The sequence below is a fragment of the Panthera tigris genome, chromosome A1, assembly GCF_018350195.1.
Source record: "Panthera tigris isolate Pti1 chromosome A1, P.tigris_Pti1_mat1.1, whole genome shotgun sequence".
Classification (NCBI taxonomy): domain Eukaryota; kingdom Metazoa; phylum Chordata; class Mammalia; order Carnivora; family Felidae; genus Panthera; species Panthera tigris.
This window is the reverse complement of record NC_056660.1, coordinates 20292745-20312880: the sequence shown is the minus strand read 5'-3', so window position 1 is coordinate 20312880 and position 20136 is coordinate 20292745. Positions and strand designations below refer to the sequence as shown.

General features: G+C 40.7%; 1 protein-coding gene across 8 annotated transcripts in view; it reads left to right on the top strand.

Annotated features, from left to right (window-relative positions):
* Window positions 1-20136, top strand: part of RNASEH2B (ribonuclease H2 subunit B) — a 59920-nt gene that overhangs the window by 31999 nt on the left and 7785 nt on the right. For all 8 annotated transcript variants that reach the window (XM_042964532.1, XM_015544566.2, XM_042964154.1 and 5 more), the window contains exons 4-8: window positions 75-151; window positions 4436-4550; window positions 14444-14508; window positions 16101-16206; window positions 19569-19650. In XM_042964532.1, coding sequence (XP_042820466.1) covers window positions 75-151; window positions 4436-4550; window positions 14444-14508; window positions 16101-16206; window positions 19569-19650 — 445 coding nt within the window. The remainder of the gene's footprint in view (window positions 1-74; window positions 152-4435; window positions 4551-14443; window positions 14509-16100; window positions 16207-19568; window positions 19651-20136) is intronic.

Here is a 20136-nt window from a genome sequence, read left to right as displayed (position 1 = left end):
CTGGGATTAAGATGAAATAACTAAGTTGTCTTTCCAAGACATTTAATTCCCTTTGTTCTCTTTTTAATCTATAGGAGGTCTTCTCCACTTTGCCACACCTATAGACCCTCTATTTCTGCTTCTCCACTACCTCAGAAAGGCTGATAAAGAGGTGAGTTCCCAGTTTGGGATATTAACAGTGAGGGAACAGAATGCACTGTTTTGGCTTGATCTTCTCTCTCTCCTTTTAATGATCCAAATGTAGATTCCCCACAATTCACATTTGATTCAATTTAATTCAGGTTGGTATAGAACACCTGTATCACATGTGCTGGTATGGACTCGATCACTGACTCAGATCTGAGAAGCAGCACTAATCTCAGACTAGTTTTCCTGTGTCTTCTGAGAATCGCCTAGCCCTCCATGCTACCTTACTTGTTTGACTCCGCCTGACAGTGAAAATTTTATCATTAACTACCCTTTGATACTACTCCAAAAATCAACAAGGAGTAGAGGTTTCTGAGAAGTTAGTTGCAATGTGGAATCTGAAACCCTGTTAATGAACTTCTCATGCTCTGTTCACATGAAAATCGATTGGCCTGTCTTGCACTGAGAATGGATTTTTTTTCCCCATGTATGACTTTGTAATGTCATGCATCGATCACTTAGAAAATATTGTTTCACTGAATTATGCAGATCTTACAAATGTTGACACATCTCATTACACGCACATAGATTCTCCCTCTCTCTCTCACATTTGTTAATATTACCACTGGTCTCATCAGAAAACTATTATTATTATTTATTAGGAAGCTGTCATAGTGGCAGATATAACTTTTCTACAGTTCTAATTTTTGCTTAGAAGTCAAAGTTGTATCATTGATTATAAGCACTGTCAGTCTTTTCCTTGAAATGACAGGTTCACTTCTTTTATGTTCTATCAAATTCCTAAGTCTAAATAGCCATTGTCTGTAACGTTTCCTTTTTTTTCCAGTTAAAAATGGTATCCTACAAAAAATGATTATTTTTGCTCGTGACTCAGTGACGCAAGCACTTTTCCTTGAGGTGATCACTGTGCCTGGGTAGTGGCAGAAGGACTTTAGCATCTGTCTTAACACACAGAGTATTTAAGTTTATTTATTTATTCTGAGTGGGGGCAGAGAGAGAAAGAGAGGGAGAGGGAGAGGGAATCCCCAGCAGGCTCTGCACTGTCAGTGCAAAGCCCGCCATGGGGCTTGAACTCGCGAACAGCGAGATCATGACCTGAGCCCAGATCAAGAGTGGGACACTCAACCAGCTGAGCCACCCAGGTGCCCCTAACACACAGAGTATTTAAAAGATTTGTACTCAGGTTCAAGGTTTAACTAAAAGTAGTTGCTTTTACTCCTTGATCAAGGATATCCTTAAAGTGAAACTGACTTTTTAAAAAAAATTTTTTAACTGCCCTGCATGGCCATGAGGAGAACAGGGACTCCTAGGACAGTTTGTTGGCATGGCCGTGACTGGTGCTAAGGAGCCTGCAGTTTTACCCACCTTTGCACTTGAATCTTCAGTGCAAGTGTCAACACAGTGAAAATGCAGATAGCATCTTCTTAGCATTATTGTGAAGATTGTTTTGAGTTTGCGGACCCCCTGAAAGGATGCTGGAGACTCCCAGGGATCTATCAACCACAGTTTGAAAATCTGTGAATTAACAACTTTAAGGAGTAAGTTGTTATTTAAACTGCTTAGAAGAATCTGGATTTTCGTACCCTGGTGTTTACTTACAGTTTAAATGTTTATAGCTCATCTTATTTAGTCCTTAGACCAAATTTCCAAAACTTCCATATCGTAGGTGTGTCAGTTTAATTTGCCGTAAAAACTGAAAGTAATAAAACTGATTTCAAACTTTTCAAGTCCTGCTTTCTCCTGATGCAGCTTAACTTCTTTTGTTCTCCTCCTTTCCTACATCCTCTGTCCTTCAGTGTGGATTAGTTAAGTTGTATTCCTTACTTTATTCATGGTGCTCATTATCATGGAGCCAGTCTATTTAAGGCATGTAAGCAGTGAGGCAAGTAAGTCTTATATCTCTAACAAACAGAAATGGTTCTGGTCACCACCACGAAGGCCCTAGTAGTATTCAGGGAGGAAGCTGAAAACTTCCATTGGCTCCCATTTGCTTTCTAAGATACATTAACAGAGAGAAGGCCGTGAACCAGTACCTGTAATGATGCACATTTAAAGTGCCTCCCCACCGTGTTGTAGTGATGTTTCCCTAAGACCATGACTGGGGTGAATTAACTCTCACCTTGGCCATCTGTGAGTCCTGAGTGTGCTGTGGCTGGTTCAGAATGGCACAGAATGAAGCAGAAATCCTGCTCAAAGTGGTGGTTGGCTTTCATTGTAAGCCATCTTACTTCCTCTTCTGAAATACTTGAAATGCCCTATAAAATAACTCATGAGACATTTAGGTATTTCCTTCCCTGCATTTTAGACATGGTCTTTTCCTGTTTAGTTAAAAAATATCGGTATGCACTTTTAAAATGTTGACCATGGCGCCTGGGTGGCTCAGTTGGTTGAGCGTCCAGCTCTTGATTTCAGCTCAGGTCGTGATATTGCAGTTCATGAGTTCAAGCCCTGCATGGGGCTCCGTGCTGACAGTACAGAGCTGTTTGGGATTCTCTGTCTCCCTCTCTCTGCACCTCCCCTGCTTGTACTCTCTCTCTCTCTTTCAAAATAAATAAATAAACTTAAAAGAAATAAAATTAAAATGTTGACCTAGTCTTTTTTTTTTAAGTTTATTTCTTTCTTTTGGGGAGTGGGGCAGAAAGATAATTCTAAGTAGGCTCTGTGCTGTCAGCACATAGACTATGAGATCAAGACTTGAGCCAAAATCAAGAGTCAGACGCTTAACCGACTGAGCCACCCAGGCACCCCAGACCTAGTCTTTTTTAATCCTGAGATTTAACATCAGGAAAATTCTTTTTTCTAGCTGTCGCAACTGTTGTTAACTTTATATTCAAAGCAAGTTGCTATTACATTTCCCTTTGGGGCATGTATGGTAAAGAAAATGAGAATAAAACGTTAGTTAATTATGAAATTATTGTATCATAACTGTGTGGCAGTCCATTGTATATAATTAGAATATTTTTTTAAATTGCTAAATATTTAAGGTATTGGGTGATCATGGGATATAGATTAAGGTAGAAGTCTAAGAGAAAGCCACTAACCAGCCTTAGTACCTATAATGATGCACATTTAAAGTGTCTCCCTCCTATGTAGTGGTGATGTTTCCCTATGTCCCCTTAAGACCACGGGCAGGGGGTGCGGAATTAACCCTCACCCTGGCCGTTGGGAAGTCCTGAGTGTGCTGTGGCTGGTTCAGAAGGCACAGAATGAAAGTAAAATTAAGTAAGTAAGTGAAAGTAAGACTTGGAAAATCCCTGGATTATTCTTACTATCTGAAGGAAAAAGATAGCATTTAAATTGAGGCACTTCTTGCCACTTGTTGACCTAAGAGAAAGTATGACAAGCTTTCACATGTGCTGCTGAATGAATGAGATTTCATCTCAAAACCAAAGAAAGCTGCATTTGCAGAAAGAAAAATGATCAGTTTTTCTGTCTTCAAATGGAGTTGTCACTAAAACAGAAAAGCATAGTGAGCTAAAAGTGGGACATGGGCAAAAGAATACATTTTTTATAAAGTCTGGTATCGTTAAGTCAGGGAACTAATCATTTAGACAGACTTCACCCCTCCATGCCCCTGTACAGTTAAGTAAAAATAAACCTGACTGAGAAGAAGAATGTTCTGAATTCCTATGTTCTGCCTTCTGGCCCATTGGCTACCAGGCCTTACACACGTATATAGATGAGCCTGATTTAATATGCATGCACCTTCACTGTACTCATCCATCAGGCTATCTTTTCTTTTATTACGGTCTGCATTTGGAAGTACTTCAGACAGCTCTGGCAGGAGTGGGTTCATTTTGATAATTTTCTTCTTGCTGTGGGATTTCTTTCTTCAACCTGGAGTAAGGATAGGGAGCGAAGCAATTTGCTCCGGGCACGATCTGGGCTTATTCCCGAGTGGTGGTCAGGACTCCTGCTCTGTTCACTCGGCTGGTTCTTCTTCATGTTGAATGGGTCGGAACGGCCCCAGGTAATATCTGCCATCTTCGCAAGCTTCCGTGGCTTCTCGCATTTTTTTCAGAATTTTGTTCCCCTCTTTTATCCAGTGGCTATGCCTTTGATGTGGCTTGTATGCTGCTTGGAACCCCGGTGCTTTCAAGAGCTTGCTGAGGGGAGCTGAGAGTCAGTTCTGGCACCAGTCCCAGTGTAGGGGTTCCGTAGGTGGAACCAGTGGCTTTGAACTTAGTTTAAAGGTTCAGTTACAAGACGATGCATCTTTTCCTCTTTTTTATGTGTGAGTTTGCTGACTGGAGTGCCTACATTCTGACCGAATAAAGTCTTTTTTCAGGGCAAGTTCCAGCCCCTGGACCAAGTCGTGGTGGATGACATGTTCCCAAACTGCATCTTGTTGCTGAAACTTCCTGAACTTGAGAAGTTACTTCAACATGTGACAGAAGAGAAAGGTATAGTACATGGCCTTTGAAATGAGGCTTTGGCTGCTGGAAAGGCTGGGCGTCCATCCCACCGAATGTAATACTTGTTCTAGTTTGATCATAGGAGAGGCCGACACTCAGACTTGCTTCCCCTTGTCAGTACTGGTCCTCTATTCTACTGGATTGTTCAGCCTGTGAAATTCCAACCAGTGGAATACGTGGCCTGTCTCCTACAGGGCCAGGAATCGTGAAGCTTGGGCTTTGGTCTCAGTTCTTCTTTTAACTAGTCTGTGACTTGAGTTAAGTTTCTTGCCTACTTTCTGCCTTGGATTTCTCACTTGTAAAATTACATAAAATCTATACCTTCACCAAATCAAGACGTGTTTATTGAGGGCCAACTAAGAAGCATATGTTGAGCACTAGGGTTAGACTCTAAGCTAGTTATAAATAAGACATCGTCCTTTCCCTCACTAAGCTTTGAGTCTGCTGGGGACAAATGCAAGTAGGGCAATGACAGCAAGGAGTCACAGGAGTGAACTCTCGGTTTTCTGGGGATGCACAGGACAGATTCATACCCTGGCAGGTAGGGAGTGCAGAAAGTTGGGTATTGTGTTGCTCTCCTGGGGGAAATGACCTCTAAATGGATCCCTGAAGTGCTCTTAGAGCTCTAAGTGGAGCTCAAAGAGTAGCAGCATGACAGGGGCATCAATTTATGGGAAAGTGTCATGTTTAGGAAGCTCCAAGGGGTTCAGGGTAGCCAGCGTATAGGATGCCTGGGATGCATTTAGGTTGGTAAGGAAGGAATGGGGTAGGATGTAGGGCAAGGGCTCACATGGTGAAGGGTCTTGTATGTGTCTGACTCTACCTCGTGGTAGTGGAGTGTCGGCAGAGTTGGAGCAGGGCAGAGCTGTAACGTGGAAAACGTGCTAGAGAAGCCAAGCCCAGGTCCATGGAGGCTGCCGCAGCAGTCTCGGCAGGAATGGTGGTGGCCTGAGCTTAGCACCTGCGGAAAGCAGCGCGAAAGGGAAAACCGGCCTCATCTAGTGTTGGGTGGTAGTCAAGGAGAAGGAGGAGTCAAGGATGACTGTAGAGTTGTGGCCTGACCCGCAGTGAGGTTGGCGTCCTGGAGACACAGGTGAGAGGAGCAGGCTGGGGGTAAAGAAGAGATGAGTAGCAGATACTCTTCATTTGAATTCTGAGAGGGGGAAGTGAGTCGATAAGTTGATAAGTTAGAAACACTACAACCTTAGTGTCAGTGTCTCAAAAAAGTCATCCAGGTAGCTTCAGGGTTAACATGGGAATATAGCGTGGGAACCAAAACAACAGGCTGATGAGCTGTGGTTGTTCAGGGTCACGGTCGGTTTGGCAACTATGACGGATCTGAGACCAAAGTAGCCGTGCTTCCAAGAAGTGTAAGCTTACTGTGGGAGAGGGGAGAACCTTACTGACTGCATTTCACATTTTAGGTTCTGCTAAATTCACATTTGGCCAGGCCCAGGGTTCCATTCTGGATATGGTGTGTGGCACCAAGGTTTTATTAAAACAGGCCCGTTAAAGACATTCCCTGATGCTGAGCTCGGAGAAGATGTCCATCGTTTTGTGGATGACAAATAGCCATTTCTGAAAGCTTAAGTAGTGGCGAATAATTACAAGTCATTTTAATTTTGCCAAGTTACCGGAAATTGAAAATGCAATTAATTCATTATCCCAGATCCTTACACTAGCTGAATAAAGAACAATTACCTTAAACCCAAACCCAGAAACCCAAATTCAGAAGCAACGTTAACACACTGGCATTTGTTAGCTTACAGCCTACATTTCAAAGCAAGATCTTCTCTCTCTCATTCCTTCCTTCTTGTGTGCTGAACTTGTGACCATTTACTGAATCATTATCTGAACTCCTGTTGTCATCTCTTTCTCTCCTCGACATCACCTGATCATTGGAAGTTCTACTGCAATAGAAAGTACATGCCCTACACTTCTCTTGTTTGACCAGCTCTAAATAAACTTCAAAATACGATGCCTTTCCCTTTGGATCTTCCTGGAAAAAGATGTCTGACTCAGTATGCTGTCCTTGTATTCAGAACTGATGTAAAGAAAATATTTCACGTATTTGTGTTCTGGATTAGGGGTGAAATAAGTAATGTGAGATTGCTTATGTGTATTTTGATGAAGAGGCCTTTTTGAGGGTGAAAAATAAGAGATCCTACTATTTCCTTTTTTTGTATTTGTTCTTAAAATTTTTGGTGTTGCTTTTAAGCCTTCCATTATTTTAAGATTTACAGAATGCAGTTCTTTAGGGGAAGAATTTGATTATGAAGAAACTGTCAAGGCTTTTAGAGAATTTCATACATCTTTTAGTATATGAAATGTAATCTGAATTACTTTATGTTTTGCCTTAATATCACTGAGACAGAAAGAAAAATTTGAGGCCTGGAATGTTTAGAAACCTGGTTTATGTATAGGCTGATACTATATCTGCTTTGAAAATGAAAGTACATGGGCAGGTAAAATAATTATTTTAATTAAAAAAATCAAAGATACAGGAAAAACTCAAGAAAAAAAACTGCAAATATTATTTGTACCCAACCCCAATAATCAACAAATGTTAATATTTTGATACAGTTGCTTCAGATATTTTTGAGGAAAGAATTTTTTAAGAACAGTCTGGTAATCTGATCTCAGGATCTGATGGCTTGCAAGAAAAATTAGAAGTGTATTTACTATATAGTTTTGAAGAAATCATTCAAATTTTTCATCATCTTTGGTTTGTAAGATGAAGAGTTTGAAGGGTTGAGAGTATCCCTCATACATTGTATTTACTACTTTGCAAAGTTGTTCTAAATCACAAAATAAAGCTTTTTGCTCTTAGCTTTATAGCATTGAGATTACTGAATGACCAGGAATGACCAGAATGTGATGATTTAAATATTGCAGTTAATAGTGTCTGGTATCTACCTTAAAGAGATGTGCCATGTCCTACAAGTAACTGAGTGCCAAGAGAGTACTGGATATATAGTAAGTGCTCAATAAGTGTTCATACTGTTAAGGCTGCTAAATTAGAAATTTTAAATTCTTTGCTGATGTTTAAGTACTATATACACTGATACCATGTGTTTTTGAAGGTCCATTGCTAAATTATATTCAAATGGTTTAAGTAGAATGGGGATAATCAGATAACAATAAAAAAATATCTATCTACCCTATAATGAGAAATTATTATGTATCATTTCTGTGCCTACTGCTTTACATATGTTATGGTATCCTTACCGTAATTTCCTTTCACTATTATTACAACCTGCATTTTTACAAATGAGGAACAGAGGCTCAAAGAGTTGAAGTTACTGGACTAGAGTCACAGAGGTAGAAGTGGTAGAATCGGGACTTGAACCCGTGTCTGACAGCAACTCTTTCCTTTCCTTCTTGCAACTGCAAAACACTTCCAGAACACTCCATTAGAATTGTCAGTTGGTGTCTCCTATAAAAATAGAAACATCCGAAAAATCTTGTATACCCCGTCTTAAAAGGCAAAAAGAGATAGGAAAGAAGACAGAGAACTTCAATAACTTAAGGAAAAGACGTCTAAGTTTCTCATCCCAACAATGAGCTTTCTTCCGTTCTCAGGTACCCATTCCCCTCTTTTTTAGTCATTGCCTCGGCTACTGGTTGCTTGTTTGAATTTGGCTTACTGTCCATTTATAAGTTAGTGTTTGGTTCTGTTCTGTGTTTTACTGCTAGGATTTTCAAAATAAGTAACAAAAGAGGACTGCTAGGGAGTGGTCAGGTGATATCCATGAGAAGGAGCAAAGATAAAGAAGAGAGCTGATTATCTTTAATGTCCTTCTTTCCCCAGGCACTGTGCAGACAGAGCAAAACCTGAAGCACTCACATTCCCCAGCCAGATGTTTTGATATTAGACTCCAGATGCTGTCTCAAAAGTCTATGGCATTAAAGACCTGGTTAAGCCTGCTAGGTTTATGAGAACCTCCCCCTGCTCGCGTCGTCCCTGCCGTCCCTGTGTCCCTACCGAGTAAACCCAGCCATGGTCGTTTGCATCCCAAATGATGATGGTGGTGACCTTAGTTAACATCGCCTGCTTTGTTAGTGAAGGAAATGATGTGTCTCTGTTTGCTAGCTCTGGGGCCCAGTATATTTTTTGCCAAAGAAGCTCACATTCAGTGGAGGGATGACAGAGGAAAGGCCTAATAAAGGCTTATGAACTTCATCTTGAGTGTAACACTGTTTCATATTGCAAGCCAGAGCTGCGCTGGGCTGTCCGATGTGATTAACAGGAAGAGCCAGGAAAACTTACCTGATTAAAATACCCCAAGTACAGTTGCCAAGTTTCTATCCCCAAGAGGCAGGAAAAAAAAAGAGACCATATGAGTTTCTCCGTTATGGAAAACATTGAGAAAGTAGATGTGAGAATGTGCTCTAGGCAGTTTGTTCAACAATGCATCAGGGAAATTCAAGATTGTGAGCCGATTACCCAATTGCTGAACATGTTATTTAATTGTGGACTCACTTTTATTCCATCTTTATTTTGTAAACCCACTCTTTCCAGATGTTTGAGACCAGTTTTATCGGCACCAGACACATTAGGGAAAGAAACCTTTCCAGCATGTGCACGTATTATCTAACTCACCAACTCTTGCAAATATTAAATTTAAGACATGAGCAGACATGTTATGGTATTTTTCATAAGTGTGGGTAATTCATAATTGTGAGCCTTCGTGGATATTTTGAACTCCCTTGCTTATCAAAATTTGATAATTTCAAAATTAAGCAGTAGTTTAGCACTTGATCCTTTTGTAGCATTCTGGGATATCCGAGCTGGATGTTTTTTAGTGACCATCTTGTCCTGGGAATGTTTAATTAGAAACAAATTTATAATTAAAACCTTCCTAGAAAAACTCCTCCAGGCCCAACTAGCTTCATTGGCGAGTTCTGCCATACTTTAAGAAGAAATAATACAATGGAATAAAAACATACCATTCATAATATTATCAAAGATCATGCAGTCTTAGAAATAAATATAGCGCAGTATGTGTAAGACCAGTACACTAGATATTATAAAATATTGCTGAGAAATTAAAGAATTAAATAGAGAGATATACCATCTTCATGAATTTGAAGACTCAATATCGTTAAGATGTTCATTCTCTCCAAATTGATCTATACATTTAATGTAATGCCTATGAGGCTTTTTTTGACGGGGAGTAGAAATTGATGAGCTGATTCTAGAATTTATATGAATTTGCAAAAACCTGCAATATCCAGAACAATTTTGAAAAAAGAAGAACAAAGTTGTAGAACCTACACAATCTGATGTCAAGACTTACTCTAAAGTTATAATAACCAAAGAGTGTGGGGCGCCTGGGTGGCTCAGTCGGTTAAGCGTCCGACTTCGGCTCAGGTCATGATCTCGCGGTCTGTGAGTTCGAGCCCCATGTCGGGCTCTGTGCTGAATGCTCAGAGCCTGGAGCCTGTTTCAGATTCTGTGTCTCCCTCTCTCTCTGACCCTCCCCCGTTCATGCTCTGTCTCTGTCTCAAAAATAAATAAACGTTAAAAAAAATTAAAAAATAAAAATTAAAAAAAAAATAACCAAAGTGTGGTATTGGTTTAAGAGTAAATATATAGATAATGGAACAGAATAGAGAATGTAGAAGTGGACCCACACTTATATAGTCAATTGAATTTTTTCAGTGGTGTCAAGATAATGGGAGAAAAGACAGTCTTTTCAACAAATGATCTGGAAAAACTGGATATTCATACAAAAAACAATGTTAACCCTCACCTCACAGTCATACAGAAAAATTAACTCAATATGGATCACTAACTTAAATGCAAAAATCAAAATTATTGAACTTCTAAGAGGAAACTTTGTGACCTTGGGGATAGGCGAGGATTTCTTAGGACACAAACCCACTAACCATAAAAAAAAATTGTAAATGTAACCATAAATTACATTTCATCAAAATTAATGTCTCCTGTTTTCTGAAAGATACCATTAAGAAAAAAGAAAAAAGTCATAGTTGAAAGAAAATGTTTACATGGCACATCTGATAAAAGATATAAATATATATATTTCAAAATATATATATATATTTTGAATCTCAAATATATAAACTCTTAACACAGTAATAATATACATATACAGCCTAGTAAAAATTCAGCAAAAAGTTTGAACAGACACTTGGCAAAAGAAGATTTATAAATAGCCCATAGGCACATGAAAAGATGTTCAATATCATTAGTCACCAGGGAAATGTAAACTAAAACCACAAGGAAATGTCATTAGCATTCACCAGAGTGGTGTGAAATAAAAAGAAAAACTATAAATTGAGGAACAACTGGAACTCACCTACCTGGCTGATGGAAGCATAAAATAATATAACTACTTAACAATTTCTTATGACTCAGTAATTCTAATCCTAGAGATTTACCCAAGCCTTACAAAAACATATCTCCATGTAAAAAGACTTGTGCAAGGATGTTCAGAGCAGCTTTTTTGTTTTTATAGCAACTTTTTCAAAATAGCCCCAAACTGGAAAAAATCGAATGCCCTTCGGTAGGTGAGTGCGTAAACAAAATGTAGGATATCCATACACAGGATACTACTCCATAATACAAAGGAAGGAACTATTCCTAGCTGCAACACGATGGGTGAATCTCACAGAAACTATGTGGAGCAAAAGAAGATGATCACAAAAATATACTTACTGTATGATTCCATTTCCATGAAATTCTAGAATCAAGCAAAAACTCAGCTCTAATGACGGCACATCAGTGGTTACCTGAAGTCTGGGTAGGTGTGAAAGAATTGACTACGGAAGGGCTCAAGAGAACATTTTGGGGTGACAGTTACGTGACCATATGTATGCATTTGGCCAAACTCCTCAACTTGTACACTTAAAACGGGTGTATCAACCATATGCACATCATTCCTAAATAAAGGTGATTTTTAAAAAACTAAAGTAGTTACTGATCCAGCACAAGAAGCTAAGCCTCCTCATTTCTGATACAGTGTGTTTTGTGTTTTGTTTTGTTTTGTTTTGTTTTGTTTTGTTTATCCTACCCCACAGCTCCCACAAGGTAATGCTGGAATCCAGTGATAGAATGTGGGAAGCAAGGCAGGAGTGAGTAATGGCTTTGAGATTCAAGCCTGGTTGACCAGGAGGATGGTTTGGGAGAAAGCTGAACTGTCTGTCTTTAGATACAGAGCCTCAGCTCAAGCCTTTGGACTTCCTGATTGGGTTCGTTTAGTCTGAAACAAAATGAACTCCTCCCCCCCGACCCCCCTGCAGAGAAAGGTATAGTTAGCCTTGGAGCAGGGGGAAGCAGAGCCAGGAAAGAATCAGAGGAAAAGTCATCAAAGACAGAAGAATCAAGAGGAAAATTTTTGTAGAACCTAGAACCATGGAGGAGTTTTTCCCACAAAGAACAAGGTCAGAAATACTGAGAAGGGTGAAGACCTAATTGATCTCAATAAAACGAGTATCAGATCCACAGCTCTGAAGTCATCTGGAGTAGGAATCTGGTGCCTCTGCTTACTAGCTCAGTGACTTTGGACAATCTAGTTAACTGCACTCTAACCCAGTCTAGGAAGGTAGGGACAAACAATGGTTTTGACCTGAGATCCATTCTGAACATTCAATGAGAAATGTATATAAAGAACTTACAAAGGCTTGACTGTATATTTGTTTCTGATGCTGTTGTCATTAACAAGCTGTCATTTAATCTTTTTTTTAAGTAATATTAAGTATTTGTTAGATGCCAGGTGCTGTGCTATTGGCTTTGTGTGGATCGTGTCACATAATAGGTGACACTGTGCACTGGGTGGGTCAGAACCCAGGCAGTATGGCTCAGAGCCTGTGGTCTCTGCTTCTTCTGGTAGAGTATTAATGAAGGGCCTACAAGGGGCTCAGGGAGTGGGAGAGAGGAAGGAAACTGTGGCAGATTGTGGAATGTTCTTGCAGGAAATGCGGAGGTGGAGGCCAGAGAGAAGTGAGCAGCCGAGTCAAGGTGGGATTTCTTAGGCGAGACCTGCACGCTGAGCTTCTCTGGAGATTTGTCTCGGGCAGTGACCAGAGCTTCTTTAGAAGTTTTAACCCATGCAGCAGCATACATTTATTAAGTGATTGCTGTATGCTCTCAGAATGCCCCTTACTCTTGCACATGGGTAGGACACTGTCTCCAGGGAAGTTGAGTCCAGCCTCGCCTGGTTCCACAGCAGACTGTTGGCCCCGGTGGTCCTGGCTCCAGCATGACAGACTTTGCACCTTGGAATTCTCGGACTCCTGTCAGTGCCACTTGCGGCGGTCTCCTTTTCATTACGCCAGTGACACACGCCGAGGGGATGGATGCAAAGGCCCCGCCCGTGCTCCATCATGCCTCCTGTTGCCCACAACGTGAACAACCGAAGGCTGCAATGGGGAGGAAGACTACAGGTGCTGAGGCCAGCCCCTCTCCCACCTAAGCCGTCCCACGGAATGCAAGCAATTTAACAGACTGCAGGAAACGATCCCTCCCTAAGCATTTCCCCTTCCCACGATGATTATGGAAGAAAGAGAAATTGTCATTCTGCATGGCTAGCAACAATACATGGCGCAAGTCTGCATCTGGCTTTAGGATATTGAAGCGTCCCCAAGATAACTCCTGCACTGGGCAGGAGGCTGGGAGTGCAAGCCCCGCCTCTGCTGACTGAACAGAAAGCAAGAAACTCCATGAATGAAATGTTACCAAGGAACTAACAGCTCAGGTCACAGTATGCAAAGCTGGGTGGATTGTAAGGGGGGGACAGTATAACTTACAAGAGGGGAACCTTTTATCCCCCATTACGGGCCAAGTCAAGCCTATCATAAATCTAAATTCCCCTGAATAGCTATGGTTAGACTGGTGATGTGTTCAAAGATAGGCATATCTTTTCTTCCTTCTCACTAATCCCACCAGGACAGTACTAAGTAGTTAACGAGATTTTTTTTTTTCCTGAATGTTTGCAACACACTTCATATGCATCTCCTTTTAGTTTTTGTTTTCTTTCTTGGGATTTCCATTTTTATTTTAGAAAAGAAGTCTTTCGGGGCGCCTGGGTGGCTCAGTTGATTAAGCATCTGACTTTGGCTCAGATTGTCATCTCACGGTTTGTGAGTTCAAGCCCTGTGTTGGGCTCTGTGCTGACAGCTCAGAGCCTGGAGCCTGCTTCAGATTCTGTGTCTACCCCTGTCTCTGTTCCTACCCCTCTGACACTCTGTCTCTGTCTCTCTCTGTCTCTCAAAGATAAATGAACATTAAAAAAATAAATAAACATTAAAAAATATTTTTTAAAAAAGGAAGAAAAGAAGTCTTTCATTGAAAACACTGAGGTAAGCTTAAACTTATGTCGACAAATGAAGGTTGCTTGGCATGTTCATTTGCTGAGTTTTAAAAATTGCAGATTTTCTACAGATTTGTTGGTAACCTTTTTTCCAGTTTTACTGAGAAATAGTTGACACACATCACCTTATAAGTTTAAGATGTACAGCATAATGGCTTGACTTACATATATTATGAAATGATCCCCACAATACGTTTAGTTAACATCTATCATCTCCTATAGGTGCAATAAAAAGACAAGAAAGAAATTTCTCTCTGGGATGAGAACTATTAGTATAATTTGATGATTTTCTTAAATTCCCATTCATTTAACGGTTGGATGAAACCTGAGTCACCCAAGTTCTGGCTTGGGATGATTTTTTAACTTCTCAAGTATGTTCTCAGGCTTAGAGATTGACTTTTTTAAGAATATAAACTGTTACAAAACATTTTTAAATGATTGTGGATGTTACATACATATCTTATATACGATATAACCTTATGAGTCTATTTTTTTTTTTTGCTTAATCCACGCTTCTGTTTTCTTTTGTTTTTCTCTTTAATCCAGAAATAGACAAAAAGAAATATTACAAGTACAGCAAGGAGAAGACAATAAAGTGGCTGGAAAAAAAGGTAGAGTACGCCTCCAGTACCTTACGGCAGAAAAAGTTTTAATGCTCCTTTTAAAAAAATATTTACAGAAGGAGGTAAGTGTGAATCTAAAGGGCCATGTTGTTTATCCAGCTAAAATACAGAAACTGTATAGAGATACCCAAATACTCTTCATCCTCCCTAACTCATGTATCTCTGGGTTTAGCTCCATGTTTTCCTTTGACCTGCATCCCCATTTCCCATGATCCTCACCCCTGAATGAAAGAAGTTCCCACCATCTGGTGATGGATATTTGAGTCTTACAAGCCAGATAATACCAGGCGTGACACGCACTAACTGCTTTCGGTCCCTGTCTCAGAGGTTGCTTTTGCTCACACAGCGAGGCAGGGGGCTGAGGCAGACGGGATTCAGGCCTAGGGGAAGTGTGTTTCACCTTCAGCATCCGGATGCTGGAGCGAACTTAGTGGTCCTAACATCCCAGAACTAATCTCAGGTCTGGGGCAATGGTTTTCAAATAGATTCTGTGGGTCACAACCAGTATTTCTCTTGAATGGGATGGGATTGGGGTGGGATGGGATGGGATAGGGTAGGATAGGATGTATTAAAATGTAGCACAGAGTAAGGGCAAGTATTAAGTGTGGTTCTATGAAGCATATATATGTGTTGAAGTACTGGGTTGCTGGGTATTGCTTACTGCAGGTGTAGTAGAAACAAACTCCTTTGAAAGCCACTGGTCTAAGAATATTGTGGACTTTCATACTGATTAAGAATCTCACCAGTCTAGGTCTACTGATGACAGAGTTTTTCAAGTTCAGTATAGTACGGATTCTGAAGATTCTCTTCTGTCTTGTATGTGGAAAACACACTTGACGTACCATGTTACTGGGCACACGGGGAACCCGGAAACATGGAAGCGAACCTTGCGGAATTAATCAGGTTCCTACTATACAAAATAGTGGAAAGATTTTACAAGTGCCCCCCCATGGTTCAGTTTTCATTTGCATTAGTAGTAGGTGAAAAATAAGGGTGAGTGCTGAGCAGGGTCTCGGCATTTAGGTTTTGTTCTTAGCAAGTGATGATGACGTGAATCGCAAATTCACATGTATATTTATCAATTGTGTTTCTTTTCTTAAATTCCTAGGAAGTGGGATATTAATATGATTTATTCCATTTAGAAAAAAAATTATTGCATGTAAACTTTGTGCCAGGCTCTTTTCTAAAGGCTTTACATATATGAACTCTTTTAAGCCTCACCACAATACTGTGCATTAGGTACTATTTTTGTCCCCATTAGATAGAGGCACAGAGAGGTTAAGTAAGTAGTCCATGGTCACAGAGCACAGCCAAGTAGCCTGACTCCGGAGGCAGTGCTCTCATACTGCGTAGGCATTTAGAGGTCCATGTTTTGACATCATCCCCAAATGCTGCCGCTGTTGCTCAACTCCTGTCCAAATGTGCATCTCTCTCTCATCTTCTGGTATCTGGTTAAGACATTTCTAGGTCCTCAATTACTTCTTCCTGGATCTTAAATGGATTGAGGATCATCTGGAAGGCTGTGGATCTCTAAAGTTCCTTGGAAATACCCTGATGTTTCCCTTTTGGTTACTTTATAGGTTAATCAGACTGTGGCAGCCTTAAAAACCAATAATGTAAATGTCAGTGCCCGGGTACAGGCAACTGCATTTTTCTCTGGTGACCAGGCTTCCAGTGACAAGGAAGGTAAGGAAATCAGTTTTTTTAATATTATGTATTTATTTATTTATTTTTAATTTGAGAGAGAGAGAGAGAGAGAAAATGAGCATGAGTGGGAGAGGGGGCAGAAGGAGAGAGAGAGAGAATCTTAAGCAGGCTCGATCTCAAGAATTATGAGATCATGATCTGAACCAAAATCAAGAGTCTGACGCTCAACCAACTGAGCCGCCCAGGCACCCCAGTAAATCACTTTATCAGAAATTACTTTTGCCTGGAGTAAGTTGCTGATTTACAGATGCCTGCCTCATGATTTTAAAATCTTAATGTCCCAGAAGCTTCGCATTCGTGTCCATGTGTTCTCATAGATCTTGTGGCAGTGTGCATTTCGTTTCAGAACCAAGTGGTATTTCTACCATAGATCGCTGCTGTCACTAATCGATGCTTAAATAATTCCTTCGACAAGTACTTATTTTGCAAAAACAGTAATGGCCACCCTAACAACTCTGGCCGTCATTCGTTGAGATCATGTTGTGTGCCAAGCCCTTGGCTAATTTGCCAGTATACACACAGTATCCCAGCTAACACTCCCCTTAAGTCTCACTTTACAATGAGAGTCTGGAGGCTGCACCCAAAGCCACACAGCCAGTAAGTGGTGAAGCCGAGCCTGCCTGACTCTGGGGCCCACACGCTTCCCCTTTCTGTCATACTGCTGTGTGTCCCTAGGCTTCCAACGGGCTGCTTCTGTTTGCATCTTGGTCTCCAGAAGTGTATGTCCTACCATGGATCTTAATATTTTGATTTTCGATGGAAATTGATGCCCTTGGCAATTTTTTTCTTTTAGATTCTTAAGGTACATTCTTTTGCTTTTTCCAGTGTAGTGTCCCCTTATTTTTGTATGTACAGTTGAATAAAAACAGCTGTATAATACAATTAACATTCTCAACCGTGGGACAGAAATTATTCTGGGGGCGCCCGGGTGGCTCAGTCGGTTAAGCGTCCCGTTCTTGATTTCAGCTCAGGTCATGATCTCACGGTTCATGAGACGGAGCCCCGTGTCAGGCTCCGTGCTGACAACGCAAAACCTGCTTGGTTTTGCCCCTCCCCTGCACTCACTCTCTCTCAAAATAAATAAATAAACATTAAAAAAGAAAAAAACTTATTCTGAGTTTAAACTCCAATTCAATGTTCCCCTGTTCTAGACAGGCATACGACTCCAAAGCATCAGAATTTCATCATTAAAAAAATTAAAACTAGGACCAGGGATCTGTTTGTGATTGAAGGCGATTCAGGCGGTCCTTGATTTGCAGAAATCTACCTTAAAACACCTTACACATGTAGATGTTAGCAGGCTCCAGGCATTCAGGAAACGGTGGACAGCTCTGCTGAGCTGAGTTTACTGAGTTTACCAGCTATCACTGGTTTTGACTGGCTTTAACAAAAGAGAAGGGATTGAGTCAAATGGATGGATGGACCCCAGATTTTTTTTTCAGTAGGAGAAGGGATGTTAGACATTATTTAGATAGACCTCATTTTAAAAGTGAAGACTCATGATATCAGAGAAGGGGATGACTTATCCAGGGTTACCCGTCATAGCTAGTAGACTTCTGTCTCTGAATCCAGTGTTTGAACCAATCTCTAAAGATAAGAGTCTGGGTGTGGCTATCTCACCACTTGGGGTCCTAGCCATAAAGTAAGCTTTACAGTGTTTCACACCATTTCCTTTTTTTATATCTTTAGTTCAGTATGCTACCAGAAGAGGCAAACCAATCATGTGTTGGCTCTCTTAGTTCCCTTTGTCTCTTCATGACTTATTGGATAATTACTAACCTAGAACCAAGAGCACATTTAAAGAAGCGTCCCATGATAACTTTCAGTTCTGTCTTGGGGGTGAGGGTCCCTCACTGAAGACTCTTTGAGATCCTGTGGTCTAGGCAGCACTTTAATACTTAGGCAAATTATTATCTTAGTTTTAAGGCAGAAGAGGAAGAAAAGAAGAAGCAAATGACTATCACAGCAACAAACCTGAGATAGTGCTTTTGGTAGTTTATATCCCCATACGTTGATCCCATATATCGTGTTTCATTATCCTCTAGTATTCTACCTAAAATACCGAACTGAAAAACAGTGTTTTAAAAAAGATTTTGTCTTATGTATTTCATTGATACCATAGCTTCATTTTAGTACTGACTGTCCAGGTGCTTTAGAATTCATGATTATACATTCTACCGAGGTTAGTTTTTTACATTTTTGAAGGCGTTTTTCTAAGTTTGAGAGTACGTATAATGTTCAGGACCCTTACAAAGCAAGTGCTTGACAGAGAGAGACACGTCATGTCTTACATCTCTTACATGAACATATTTGTTACTGTTCATTAATTAGATTTACCCGATATTGAAGCAGACCTAGAAAAGATTACTCTTTAAAAGACGTGAATATGTCATCATATTACAGCTGACTTGGAGCTTTATTTGCTTTCAAAGGCCCCAACTAAGACAACAACCCTGAATTTGTTTCAACTCTCATTGGGCAACTGCTGTGTTACTTGATCTCCTCATATCTTTGCTATCATCCTGTCACACCTCATCCATGAAGTCCCTCACTACCCTAACAGCTGGATGTTAGCATCCCCAGTTTACAAATGACGAAACTGACGGGGCACCTGGGTGGCTCAGTCGGTTGGGCCTCCGACTTCGGCTTGGGTCACGATCTCGCGGTCCGTGAGTTCGAGCCCCGCGTCGGGCTCTGTGCTGACAGCTCGGAACCTGGAGCCTGTTTCGGATTCTGTGTCTCCCTCTCTCTCTCTCTCTCTCTCTCTCTCTCTCTGTCCCTCCCCACTTGTGCTCTATCTCTGTCTCTCTTTCAAAAGTAAAATAAACATTTAAAAAGTAATAAAAAGAAAAAGATGATGAAAAAGATCGGCCCCTCTTTGTTATGCCTAATTTTTCTACCTTGAAGTCACAGCATTCACATACCACATACCATAGCGACTATTAAAATATATAAAAACAGGGGCGCCTGGGTGGCTCAGTCGGTTGAGTGTCCGACGTCGGCTCAGGTCATGATCTCGCAGTCCGTGAGTTCGAGCCCTGTGCCGGGCTCTGTGCTGACAGCTCGGAGCCTGGAGCCTGCTTCGGATTCTGCGTGTCTCTCTCTCTGACCCTTCCCCGCTCGTGCTCTGTCTCTGTCTCAAAAATAAATAAACGTTAAGAAAAAAAAAATTTTTGTTTTTTAAATAAAAAAAGAACAAATGACGAAACTGAGGCTGTGAGCTTAAATGAGTCTCTAAGGCCAGCTAGAGCCAGAATTTTAACTCTGGTCCATTTGGTTGTAAAACTATCATAATTGTTACTAATTTTTTTTTCTTTCACTCTCCATTCTGTTTCTTTCAGAGGATTATATTTGTTATGCCCATGGTCTGGTATCTGATTACATCCCTAGAGAACTCAGTGACGACCTGTGTAAATATTTAAAGTAAGTATCATTCCTCTTCAGTCGTAATTAGGAAGTACCTCGGTGCTTCCTGGTCTCCCAGCAATAGGTCCTTTATGGCTCATCACATCACATCACTATTTTTTTTTTTTTTAACGTTTTTATTTTTGAGACAGAGAGAGACAGAGCATGAACAGGGGAGGGGCAGAGAGAGAGGGAGACACAGAATCCGAAACAGGCTCCAGGCTCTGAGCGGTCAGCACAGAGCCTGACGTGGGGCTCGAACTCACGGACCGTGAGATCATGACCTGAGCCGAAGTCGGACGCTTAACCGACCAAGCCACCCAGGTGCCCCATCACATCACTATTTTTGATAAGAGAGTATTCTCGACTTACCTCCTGGACTGTGTGGTTTGAAGGTAATTTTTAGTGGACACTGGTGGATTGGAACAAATTGATTTGGTGGATACTGATTGCGGAAACTTGTGAATGTTAGGACTGGATTTTTGGATTGGTATGATTTTAGAG